This window comes from Leopardus geoffroyi, chromosome D4 (assembly GCF_018350155.1).
Source record: "Leopardus geoffroyi isolate Oge1 chromosome D4, O.geoffroyi_Oge1_pat1.0, whole genome shotgun sequence".
Lineage (NCBI taxonomy): Eukaryota > Metazoa > Chordata > Mammalia > Carnivora > Felidae > Leopardus > Leopardus geoffroyi.
Window position 1 is genome coordinate 40999962 of NC_059342.1, and position 13912 is coordinate 41013873.

Here is a 13912-nt window from a genome sequence, read left to right on the forward strand (position 1 = left end):
AGACAAGGTATGCAGTCTATAAAAATAAGACAGTTTTAATGAAGTCCTTTGATGTCTATGTGTCATCGAATGCCCAGTGTGCATTTTGTCTTTTGCCAATAATAAAGTCCTTTGATGTCTATGTGTCATCAAATGTCCAGTGTGCATTTTGTCTTTTGCCAACATAAAGAATAAGAACGCAGGAAGCAAAAGTGATAAAAAAAGAATTTTATTCCCTAAGGAAGTATCTAATTTCTGGTCCAAAGTCTCAAAGTTCATGGAACCCTGTAAGGCGTCCCACAGAGCCTGTGTGCTTCAGGAAGTACGTGCGTGATTAGGCAAAAGAGGTATCTTTCCCCCCCATTTTGGATGCACTTTGAATTTATCAGACAATAGAGGAAAACTAGTGAAACTATATCGTATTTTTGATATGCCAAAGAAATCTATGTAAAAGATATCCATACTATATTTGCAAGTTTTTTTAATTCTTCAAGATAAGAGTGTTGTTTTGGAGGAATTTGCAAATATTATTTTTGAAACTAAACACACTAAGGAGCAGGTTATTTCAGTCCTAGGAATGCTTTTGTCCCATTTGAAGGCGATATTCCTAATGTTTGCTTTAAAAATATTGGCCTTCAATCTCCTTGGGTAAAGAACATAAGATTTTTTTAAGGGAAAAATTGCTCTTATGGCTGTTTCCATTGTTATCATCAAACAAGCTTTGTTCTTCAAGAATAATTCACAGTAAATAATGCAGCACCTTTGAAGATCCCTGTGGAATATCAGAATTAATTTTAAAGCAGAATTCTGACATGTTGATAAGTTCCAAATTATATTTAGAAAGGATATCTTTTTTTCGGATTATATTTTTCTTCTCCTTACATTTATAAAGCTTTTTATTCATTGGGTATTTATTCAGTGCCTATTATGGGCAAAAAAAAAACTGTGGTAAACACCAAGGAACATCTTATAAAGGATTATTTAATTTGTTCAATATTTAGTAAATTCCTACAGGGTATAGAGCACTGTAAATAGAATATTTACTGCAGTAAATACTTCCTGGCCTCCAGGAACTAGCATTCTATTGCATTTGAGGGAGAACAGATATGCATACATGCAATAAGTAAGTAGCAGTGTCAGAATTAAATGTGTGAGTCATATAATTAAGTTCAGAGAAGGTCAAGGTCAGCATGAGTGAGAATTATAGGAAAAGGTGTCATGGAATAGATAGACCCTGAAATGGGCTCTGATGATTGCTAGGATTTGAATAGTGTTAGGGGAGTTGGAAAGGAAAAGACCTGGGAATGCTAGACAGCATTGGTTAAATTGTGAAGAGTGGTGAGGTTCGTGTCTGGATAGTAAAGAAGCAGACCGTTCTCCCTTTATCATCAGGGTGAGGATTGTGGGAGAAGGTGAAGCCTTTACAGCAGAAGGCATGTGGGAGTGTTGTGACTTGAGGAGGGAACCTTGGTTCAGTAAGGACAAAGATGTTAAACAATAGGATCGGATGGACGTAATCTGACAGCGGCATGGAAGGGGGCATGAATGGCTGGTGGTGAATAGCTGGAAGTAGGATGCGTAGCAGTAGATATGGATCAGGGTGTATTTTATAGGTAAACCCAACGGTGCTTGCCGATGGCTTCGATTTGGGATGGTAGAGGATAAGGTGAAAGGAGGAACTAAAACCAACTGCAAAGTTTTTGACTTGAACAATTCGGTGGATGTTGGTGCCATGTATTGACATAAAGAGGACTATCATGAACACGTTTACGAGGCAAGTCAATAGTACTGGACTGGATACTTTAGCTTGAGATGGCTGTGAGGTAGCTAAGTGGAGATGCTTACCGGGAAGTCAGATCTGTGGTTCTAGATTTGAGTGGAGACAGCAGGGATGCAGAAATGTAATTGTTAAGAAATGAACAAAACTTGCATTAAGTGTTAATGTTATTGAGGATTTTGTGTGGCTAACTTAATGTTTGTCGATAAGAGCTCTAAAACTTTAAATGTTTAACTTCATTATTTTTAAATCTTTAATTCACCCTGCTAATAAATTCTAGTTATCTAGTTGAATATTGGTCTGGGTGATTTTTTTAAAAAATAACAATCGATACTAGGTGTCTTGATTATAATTACTTAAACCAAGAATGGCTGGGGATAGCAGATGGTTATTAGACAATTAAATAGTCTTTTGAGTTTGTTTATTTTTATTTATAAGCAGACTTCACACATATTCTTAGTCTTATTTTTACTGTTTCAGCAATCTGTGAATGGCATCTGAGTCTCTGAGAAATCATGAAGCGTGGTGGTAATTAATATTAATCACTTAATTAAGCACTTTTAAATATACAATTGCTACAAATGATCAAAATTTGGGGGCCATAGAATGACATGAGGATTTGAAAGACACGAGAATTTAAAAGATTGCTTTAGTACTTTACCACTACTTCTAGCAGGCAGCCTAAAATGAAAACTGGCTGTGTAAGTCTGGAATCCCAATTCTGTTTTTAAGACATTCCAGCTTGTTCCTGGTTTTCTGTCTGTCGAGAGAAGTGGGGTGTTTTGGGTAATGGAGTTCAGGTTTTTATCCATTTCTCTCCACATTTTGGTTACTCTGTCATCCTCATTCCAGGACTACCTATTTCTGGCTGCCTTTCTAAAACGCCGTTAGCTTCAATCTGATGCTCTGAAGGAGGCTAGCTGTCTTCGGTAGATCTGTCATGTGCTACAGCTAACTCTTTTCCAGAACAGGCTTGCTTTACTTTCAGCTGTCTTCCCTTTTTTTTTTTTTCTTAAATTTTAAAATTTTTATTTAATTTACTTTAAAAATTTTAATTCTGGTATGGTAAATATATACTTTCAGCTCTCTGTCAACAACCCATTCGATTTTGCCCAATGACTTCACATGCTATTTTGAAACATTTAAAATATCATTAGCAGATGTATCTATTCACCATTTGTTTTCGTTCACAGAAGAGTACTTTTTGTTGAAAATACACTTCTGCCTCAGACTTTGAGATCTGTGACTATGTTCCACCTGGAACCTGATTAGGTTAATGTTTATTTCTACTACCTAGCTGTAACCGGTGTGGCTCTTTTATCTTGCATTGTCTGTAATTTTCCTGTTTTCCCCTCTAATTGAACTGGTGGAATTGATTTTGGAGAAAATATGGAATTAGCCTTTGTAAATTCTGTTTGCTCCTCTTGTTCCATCTCCACTTCCGGCAACTTTACTGCTACCCATGGCGGTCTTTATTAATATTTCTGATTCTCCCATCCATTAGCTAAAGCAGGGCGACTTCCAGGATTTTATGGCTTCTCATGGCTTTCCAGATAGTTTAAATTCCTTAGCTTTATCGTCTTTTATCCACCTACTTGTCAGTTTTCCATCATTGTCCTCTTTTCTTTAGGCGTTCTGAATTATTTGTACTTCCTTAGAATACATTATCCTGTTTTCTGGCTCTCACTCTTCCACATACTGGTCTTTCTGCTTTCTTTAGCTACAGTGCAGGTCAGCTTTCCCTTTTCTTAAAGGTTGCCTTCTTAAAGGGGTGTCTCGCATCTGCTTCCAAGGAGTCCACCTGGCTAGTGCTTCTCAGAGTTTCTTGCTTCTTTCAGCTACTCCCAATGGGACACCATTTCCTTTACAAGTGTCTTTGCATGGAGCTCTGGGACACAGTCCCGGTGATGAAATACTGCTACCACCGCTTGGCCATGGGTGGAGATGTGGTTGGGGGCAAGCCACAATTCCTTTATTTCCCTATTCCTTTCTTTTTCACAGTAGTACCACAGATATGGCTGGTTCAGACTTTAGAGAAGAGTCGGAGTAAATAAAGACAATTATAGTATAGAAACATTTTTTTAAGCATTTTTTTAAGGTTATTTATTTTGAGAGAGAGAGAGAGAGAGAGAGAGCGAGCATGGGAGGGGCAGAGAGAGAGGAAGAGAGAGAGAGAATCCCAAGCAGGCTCTGCGCTGCCAGCACAGAGCCCAACGCAGGGCTCAATCTCATGAGCCATGAGATCATGACTGGAGTGGAAATCAAGAGTCGAACCCTTAACTGACTGAACCACCCAGGAGCCCCTACAGTATAGAAACATTTAAAACCATGTCTAAGATACAGTGTTTCCCCTGCCCAAAGGAAGGCATCCAAGAAGTTGAATCCTTCAGAGAGTGGCTTCTTGTGTACTTCTTTAATTCATTTGTGCTCAGGACTGTACCTCTGAGGGCCTTCTTCTACTCACCGTGCACTTATTGGGAATCTCATCCACTGGCCTTGGGGTTGGATTTAGTACAAGAGTTACTTTCCTTAGCAGTATATTTCCACAAGTTTGAATTCTTCTGGCTACCGCCTATCAACATTGTCCATGGTAGGCTTTGACAACAAATCTTGTGGAGTCATCAAGGGTTTGTGTGATTTTCTCCAACTCGGATCATTAAATTATTTTAGGGTAACTATGGAGCCACACTTTATCACTATTTCTTTTTTAATTCTTTCTATTACATACCTCACCACCACTTGTCCTTTGTCATTATCCCTCCAAAAGCCTGTCAATATCATTTTGTGCAAACTCCCTTTTGGGTACCTCTGGCAGTCTGGCATAGTTTGATAGCATTACACCACAGTAATTGATTTGCTTGTCTGTTTTCTTAGCACATGGAATTTAGTGACTAGTCAATAAATGTTTATTGAATGATAAATGAATCAGTAAAGGAAATTGGGATCTGTTATCTTCTGAAATTTACTCTACCTCAGCAGTTCCTTAATGATCAGGCATAAGATTTCATAGAGAACTATTTTATTTTCTAGCAATTAAAATATGTTGTCCATAGTTAAAATTTCTTGGTGTTTCAAATTGTTTTGGATTGCAAATTCCTTGATGAGGGAAAAAGGATCAGAGAGATGCTGAGGCCCAGCTCACAGTTAGTTATTTCCTCCCACCACTGGGGCTGTGCTTTGTTCAGTCTGCTGTCTCAGGAAGGTAAGAAAGAGCTGAAATGAGAGATTTTAACCCGAGAATCAGTCCCCCCTCACCCAGTAAATGGCAGACAGTCAAGTGCTATTTGTTATATTGTTGATTTAACCCTTTGCTTATTCTGGCAAAAAGTAAAGTCTTTTCCCATATAGGAAAACCTCTACTGCTGATGTAATTTGTTTAAAAAGCAGGAAATAAAAGTGAGGAATGGAAGAGGAGAAATTCTTTTTTCTAAATATGTGTATTTCTGCATAGGTGTATGGGAAATTCATGAAGTACTTTTAGAGTTATGTGTTCTATGTTATGTAAAGTTTCTGTGCAAGAGGATTTAAAAATCAACATGCACATTTAGGGGCGCCTGGGTGGCTCAGCCGGTTAAGTGTTCGACTTCAGCTCAGGTCACGATCGCACAGTTCGTGGGTTTGAGCCCCTCATTGGGCTCTGTGCTGACAGCTCAGAGTCTGGAGCCCGCTTCAGATTCTGTGTCTCCCTCTCTCTCTGCCCCTCCCCCGCTCATGCTCTGCCTCTCTCTCAAAAATAAGCAAATGTTAAAAAAAATGTTTAGATCAACATGCACATTTAGATCTAACCTGTTGCTCCATCATACATATTTTTTGGATATTTAGAACATGGGTCTTTTGAGGAAGAATTAGTTGTCAGCAAAGTTTGTTTTCTTTCTACAAAGAGGAAGTAATAAAATGCCTAATTGTTTAAAATATTTTATTTGGCTTCTCTTATAGAAATTTCAAGAAATTGCTGAAAAAAATATGGAAAAATTGAACCGTATTGAGAAGTCACACGAACAGATGGTTCTCGAAAATTCACGCTTCAAAACTGTGTTATCACAGACTCAAAGGGAACAAGCATCCTTGCTGGCAGCCTGTGCATTGATGGCCGGTGCCTTATATCCTCTCTATAGCCGGTCATGTGCTTTATCGACACAGAGAGATTTTCTCCAGGAGCAGTTCAACACCTTTGAGTTGTTCAAACTGGAAGTCAGAACTCTAGCCCAGGCTTTGTCAAACGTAGAGGAAAAGAAGCAAGAGGAAGCTAAGACGAAGAAAAGGCCATTCAAAGGACTGATGATACGTGTATTCCGGAAAGGTGTAATTGCAATTTTGGCAGCAAATAGGCTCAAGATTTTGGGCCAATCATGTGCCTCTCTTTTTACCTGGATGGAGAGCTTCAAAGAAGGCATAGGCATGTTGGTGTGTACAGGAGAGCCCAAAGACAAGCATAAATTTCCAAGTAAGATAATTTAAGCTTTTTAAAATCTAAGTTGAGTGTAAGGGCATACAATGTGACCAGGCTTAGCCATTGTGTAAAAACTTGAAAAATCATTTAATATGTCAACTCATGTAACATAGTCTCTCATGTGTTGTAGATATGTGTGTGGGTATGGAGAAATGTATATTTATGTATAAATTAGGTTTTGATTTTTTGTTATAAACATTAAAATTTAAAGAAAGTGGCAAATATAATTTCAACTTTGCCTAGCTTTATGTGTGTGTGTGTGTGTGTGTATATATATGTATATATATATGTATATATACATATATATATATAGTCAGCTTTATTATATTTGAATGCTCTTTTCACAGTAAAGTGGAGAGTTTATATAGTGATTTTTCAGTTAAGTCGATCCAGAGACTCTCCCCTATTTAAAATTAATTAGCAGTATAATTTATTTTTACTTTCTATGAGTCAGTATAAAATGATCAGAGTTAAAAATCTATTGAGGAATTGAATGGAAATGAGACAGATGTAAATTTTCCAGTTAACTTTTTTTTTTTAAAAGTTTCACTATTCTGAGGAAATAGTGATTTCAATTTTTAACTTTAAAAATCAAGCTATTAAGGGGGCACCTCGGTGGCTCAGTCAGTTAAGCTTCCGACTTCGGCTCAGGCCGTGATCTTGCAGTTCGTGAGTTGGGGCCCCGTGTCCAGTTCTGTGCTGACAGCTCAGAGCCTGGAACCTGCTTCAGATTTTGTGTCTACCCCCCTCTCTGCCCCTCCCTCGCTCATGCTCTCTCTCTCTCTCTTTCTCTCTCAAAAATAAATAAACATTAAAAAAATGTTTTTTAAATAAAAAATCAAGCTGTTAAGTAATATAAGTAGAACTAAAGAAAAAATTATTCTCTTTTTTTTGACATCACTTAATTTATATATATAGATAAATTGTCAGTCAAATCTAACATTTCTTGTAGACTTTTCCACATTAGGCAAAGTTCTGCCTACAAGTTTTGGTCTATTTCCTAAATAGCCAAACGTTGCTATGAATTTTAAACATGGATTTTAAAAGTCTGTAACATCACATAATGGATCTTCTTTTCTTGCAGGGCACCAAAAGGAGCAGTTACGTTGTTTGCAAGCACTTAGTTGGCTTACCAGTTCTGACCTTCTGGCTGCAATCATCACTTCTATGGCCGAGTTACAGGAAGTCATTAGTAAAACAGGTACGATTCCCTCTTTTAGGTCCTTGCAAATGTCTAGAAATGCTTTACAGTTCGAATTCTAATAAACCATCTAGGAAGAAAATACATTTGTTTTCATCTTTCTCCATTCAGGTACAGAGAGATTATTAAATCTCTATTTAATGATGGAGAGAATTAATGTAAATTTTGGTGGGTAATTTTGTCTTAATTTATGGGGAAATTAAATGACATTTCTTGGTGAATGTATCCACCTTATTTTTTCCTTTTAGGATCTGACATTCCAAAGGAAATCTCATCATTAGCTTTTTTTTTTTTAATGAATACTGGGAATGTTCTTGCAAATGTTTTAGTCTTCCTTCATTTCTATTTCTAGCTATACATTTTAGAAGTTTGAGGAATAACTGAACCAGTAGAAAACTTTTCTCGGTGATATGTTTTTATTTTTCCTAATTAATTTTCAATAGAGTTAATTTGAGTAGTCTGTTTCTATCAGGTGTGGAACCACCTATAATCAGTGATTTCCAAAGGTCTAAAAATCAGTTTACTGGGGCATCTGGGTGGCTCAGTCAGTTAAGTGTCTGAATTTGGCTCAGGTCATGATCTTGCTGTTCTGGAGTTCGAGCCCTGCATCAGGCTCTGTGCTGACAGCTCAGAGCTTGGAGCCTGTTTCAGATTCTGTGTCTTCCTGTCTCTCTCTCTGCTGCTCCCCTGCTCATATTCTGTTTCTCTCTCTCAAAAATAAGTAAACATTATAAATAAATAAATAAATAAATAAATAAATAAATAAATAAATCAGTTTATTTTTTAATGACTCAGATTGCAGGATATGTTTGTATGAAAAGTTCAATGAAAACTAATTTCTCAAGAATAACATACACCTACCTACTGGTTAAGCTATGTCATTGGACTAATTATGGCCATTTCAGACACATTAATAGTAAAAATAATATAATGGATTTGATAATACTTGCCTGCCTTGTGGAATGTTGTAAGCATTAATGAAGTAATAATTTGGGATGTAGTTTAATTCTTTAGACAACTCTGCTATATACATTTGATCATTTCTTGTGATTTCTGATAACTAAATCTATGTTCTTATAGTGGGAAACTTATGATGCAAAGATTAATTTTAGGTTGTGGCCCGTTGATGTTGGTAAGCAATATTCATCTCTAATATTTTGGCAAAACGTCAATGTACTGGGTTTGAAGTCTGAAATAAAAGTCTAAATAAAATGTATTTTAAGAATGTTGGCATTATAACTTAAGAGGAAAATTAACATTCTTGAGAGAACTTAATAAAAGTTATTGGAGTTAGTTTGAAAAACAGATTATTTGTGTTCATCATATTCTTGTAGGTGTGTGAACACTTAACATAGATTGGTTTCTTAAGCTACAATCCTGTGTATATTACTTTATTTATTTATTTTTTCTTTTCACTGTGCTATATATCTTCAGGAGATGAAAGAAACATATATGACTTGGATCTGGACATCTAGAAAATATACATAATGATTATAGAACAAGATTGGCAATTTGTGAATAACTTTAGGCAGAAAGTAATCAAGATTGAATGAGGAAATACTGGCTTTAAATGTAAGAATCCAAGATAGGTACAGCGTAGTGGGGGCTTACTAGTATTGGGAAGGCTTCAGGGAGCCTTAATGGAAGGCCTTCGCTGGGCCTAGAAAGATAGATAAGTTACGTAGGAGGGACAGCATCCAGATGGAGGGCAGAGCCTGAGCAGAAATGCAGAAGTGGGAGTAGGCACAGAATGGGAAGAGGGACATTGAGGAGATGGAATGGAAATCCATGCCTAGCATATCTGGCTTATACATGGTGATTACAAATGCATTTGCTGTTATAACTATATTGGAGAATCGTGGGAGAAAAGGTGGAACATTGGCATGCGATCAGATTATAGAGACTTTATAAAGCTAGACAGTGATCTCCCTGAGCATATTTTCCAAAAGTGGACCCTTATAATATCTTAAAGTTAAGATATTGACACAATGATTATTTGAGACCCTAATAAAAATATGTGTAGGTAAGACTTATCAAGGAGAAGGTAGACCGAGAATGGTGTGTCTTTAAATGCTTGCCTCCCTCCAGGAACAGAGCTGCCTTGTTAGAATTTGGTTGTACCTCTAATGGTTTGAGAAAAGAGCAAGTTCAGGCTTCTTTAGGGAAGCCTTTAAATGTTGTTGGCTAAAGAACACTAAGTAATTAGGGAAGAGTTAAGTGATAGTTGCTTAGAGGGGGAGAATAATTGATGTATTGAAATCCTGAAGAGTATAGGGAAGAATATGGTTGGACGGGTAAACAATTGAGTTGTTATTGGACTAGTACAAAAATGATCAGTGTGTTCCTTTTGCAGAGGCGACTTGACAAGCTGGGCTCATAGAATAATTCATTCAAAATATGATGACCAGTTAACGCATTACCTTTTCCAGGTAATGTGTTTTCATTTTCATGGGTATCCTAGTAGTAGAAATTTCCTGATACTTTAGCAGAAAGGATGGGAAAATATTTTCAGACACTTAAAGTACATGAGAGGTTATTAACAGATAATAGTGAGGGTAATAAATGTAAAGCTATAACAGCTTACATAGTCATGTTGAGTTTATAATTTAAGTGTATGAATAACCTAAATATACGATAAGCATTAGCATATAGCAGAAAGAGCATTAGCTTTGTACGAGGCCGATTTGATTTTGTTTGCAGCTCTGCTAGTTATTAGTTGTGTGAAACTGGGCAAGTTACTTTGTTACTAGACCTCAGACTCTTTACCCAAAAATGGAGATAATACTATCTTCCTGGTTTTTATGAGGATTTAATGAGATAACCCTTGTTGAACATTTTGTACAGTACCTAGCATATAGTGGGCACTAAAAAAACCTGTTTCCTTACAACCCATCTCATCATGAAAGTAGTGTATCACATTCCTGAATGTAGTACACACGTCTGCCTGTATGCATTTTTAGACAACTAATTATTTTCTATTGCTATGTGTTATTCCGATCTGTTTTATTCCTCTCTGCCTTTCTGTCTGCCCACCCTTCATTTCTTCTTCTTACCCTCCCTTCTTCCTTCCTACCACCTGCTCATCCATCTACTAACAGGCTAACAAATGATATAAATGTTACCATAAGCTACATACTGTTTTATATTTGCATTTAAAAAATTATTTTGAGAGGTGCCTGGGTGACTCAGTCGGTTACATGTCAGACTCTTGATTTCTGCTCAGGTCATGACCTCACGGTTTGCGAGTTCAAGCCCCACACTGGGCTCTGCGCTGACAATGTGGAGCCTGCTTGGGATTCTCTCTCCCTCCGTCTCTGCCCCTCCCGCTCTCGCTCTCTGTCTCTCTGTCTCTCAAAATAAATAAATGAACTTAAAAAATGATTTTGAAATAGTTTTAATCTTACAGAATAGTTGCAAATACACAATAGAGACTCTTTTTGCTGAATGATTTGAGAGCAAGTAGCTGACAACGATGCCCATTACTTTCTCATATTTTAGCATGTATTTCAGGCAAGACATTCTTCTACATAACCAGAGGGCTGTGATCAACGTCAGGAAACCGTTCAGACCCCCTTTGACTTACCCTAGTTGTCCCAACCATGTCTTTTATAGCAAAAGGATCTGGTTTCGAATTATGTGTTGCATTAAGTGACGTTTCTTTAATCTCCCTCAGCGTGGAAAAGTTCCTTAGTCTTTCCTTGACCATCATATTCTTGAAGATTACAGACTGATTTTTGTAAAATACCCTTCAGTTTTGATCCGTTTGATGTTTCCTCATGATTAGATTCAGTTCATGCAATTTTGGCAAGAAAATCACAGAAATGATGCCGTGTTTCACTTATGGCATGCTATAATAGCTTTAGCTTAAAAAAAGTCATGCTTTTGAAGGATTTTATCCATTTCTATTAATATTCTTCTAGGGAATGATTATATACATGTATATATGTGTTTATTATATATTATTTAAATGTTCATATATATACATATATACATATATATACACACATATATATATATATATATGTTTACTTATATTTGAGAGAGAGAGAGAGAGAGAGAGAGAGAGGCAGAGCACAAGCAGAGGAGTGGCAGTGAGAGAGAGAGGGAGACACAGAATCTGAAGCAGGCTCCAGGCTCTGAGCTGTCAGCAGAGAGCCCAATGCAGGGCTTGAACTCACAGACCATGAGATCATGACCTGAGCCACCCAGGTGTCCCTGGGGAATGATTTTTAATGTTTGGGTAATATTTATCAGTTGAGCATTTCATAATTTGTTTAACCAATTCATAATAGGATCTTTTCATCGCAGGACAGTTATCAGGAATATGAGTTCAGCTTTGATTTGTAATTGATTCATTGTCTCTTGGATCACCTAATATTATGAGTAGTATCTTAATTCTTTCAACCAAGTGGGATATTGAGGTGGCAAAATCTTGGTAAAGTTTATTAAGGAAATAATCTGAAAATCCTGAAATGAAAAAAGTTATTTCTTAGAGCCATATGTTTTCTTTTCTGTTCCTTCCTTCTTTCATTTTCTTGTTTTGAAGAACTTGCTGAAAATTTAAATCATTTTACATGTGAAGACTACATATTGATGGCATCAGTCACTTTTTTTTTGAAGCCTCAGGAAAACGGGTACTGTGTGTCAATATCGAGTAGTAGTTTTTAAATATATTTAATAGTAACTGCGTCACTTCTTGTATTATCTTTGTTCCAAGGTAAAAAAAAAAAGTATATTATTCTTTTTAAAAATACTCTTTTTAGGTACCTATCTTTTTAGAGTAAGTTCTGAATTATACACATACTATTAATTATATAGGAGAGAAAAATTTTACCGAAGAGGGAAAATTAAACACTTAGGGTACATAGTAGAGTATGAATTAAGAACTTGGGCTCTAGATTCGAATCTGGGTCCCATTGCTTAACTTTGTGTGTGACATTGGGAAAGGTACTCGATCCCTTTCAGCCTCAACGTCTTCCCCTCTTCCCCTGTGGAATTGGGCTAAGAAGAGTTCCTCAGTTATAGAGTTATTAGGTGTGAATGTAACCTTCTCAGCCAAATCTCTTGTATATGTAATTGCCAACCAAATGTTTATTGTTTTACCTGTCTTTTTGTGTTCTGATATCTCACACGAACTGGTATATCACTTTATGCCTTTCATGAAACGGGAAGTTCAAGAGCGATAAGCTTGAATTCACTGCTCAGAAAGTGCTAAGGGTGGCTGCTCCTGCTACCTTCTTAACTTTGAGGATGTATTTACAGGCAGTGGGCAGAGACCCCAGTTTCTAGTTTGCCTCTGTAAATACTGGACAGGTGGCAACCTTCTTGCTTTCATTAAAGTGTTTGCCCACTTGAGATAAATTACCTCTTCCAGGTATCCAAATGGTGTGCCTGCAAGAGATCATTTACCTCAAACAGGGGAGAACGTTACTTCCACTGAAGAGCTGGGATATCAATCATTATGTGAATGGACTGAAGAACTCTTTAGATAGCTGAACATTTCGTATGTCTGGTCTAGCCTGAATTTCTTTAGAAGCAAGTGCGCTGATTTGCATGGAATAATCTCTGAATAAATAGTAGATGGATATGAATAGTAAGTTCATACATTCTGTTACATATTTCCTCCATAGTTGAATCATAATTATCCAGAAGATAGACGACCCCAGTATACATGCCCCTGCTATGACTACTCAGAAGTTTCTTTCATTGTTACTTTGAGTTAACTTTGTAGAGGTCATAACAACTCTTTCAGGCAAAACTTAGAAATCTGGGTTGTATTTGGCATAACACTGAGGTTTCACATGTAGGAAGTTCAAAGCAAAATAAAGATATTTCTGTTAATAAGTAGTTATTTTATATATATTTTAAAACTAGGGTTCTATTGATTCCTAAAAAATAATAAAAAGAGCATTCTTACTTCAAGTGTGGTCTGTGGACCAACAGCATCAGCATTAATGAGGAATATGTTAGAAATGCCTAATCTCAGAACAACAACAGAAAAAGAAATGCATTATCTCAGACTCTACTCCAGAACTATTCAATCAGAATCTACATTTTAATAAGGTCCTCAGATGACTTACATGCACAGTAAAGTTTGAGAAGAAGCAACTTAGAGGGCTTTGTTATTTATACAACTTCAACTTATATCTGAAATTGGAACAAGTACATGTAGAGACTTTTGTATGTATCATTTTTGATACTTCAGTTACAAGTGTCTATTTTGGGGATCCACATTTGATTTATTGAATTTTCTTCTAATTTTTTGATTTTCTTTATTATTATTACCTTAACATGTTCCTATATTTTTTCAAACATTTTATTATCAAAAGTTTCAGGTGCACAGGAAAGATGAAATAATTTTACAGTGGACACATACTTTGTTTTTCAAATTAAAATTTTACTTGCTTATCATAATTTTTAAGAACAATTTTTGAATGGGTAATTTCTCGAGAATGCCGATGACTATGTAAAATTCCAGTGTCACACCTTTCATAGCGTGTATTTG

The 13912-nt window shown here is 36.4% G+C and overlaps 1 protein-coding gene across 11 annotated transcripts in view; it reads left to right on the top strand.

Moving 5' to 3' along the window:
• The window catches only part of CCDC171 (coiled-coil domain containing 171), a 312701-nt gene that overhangs the window by 138587 nt on the left and 160202 nt on the right, over positions 1–13912 (top strand). For all 11 annotated transcript variants that reach the window (XM_045470282.1, XM_045470288.1, XM_045470291.1 and 8 more), the window contains 2 exons: positions 5693–6200; positions 7291–7407. In XM_045470282.1, coding sequence (XP_045326238.1) covers positions 5693–6200; positions 7291–7407 — 625 coding nt within the window. The remainder of the gene's footprint in view (positions 1–5692; positions 6201–7290; positions 7408–13912) is intronic.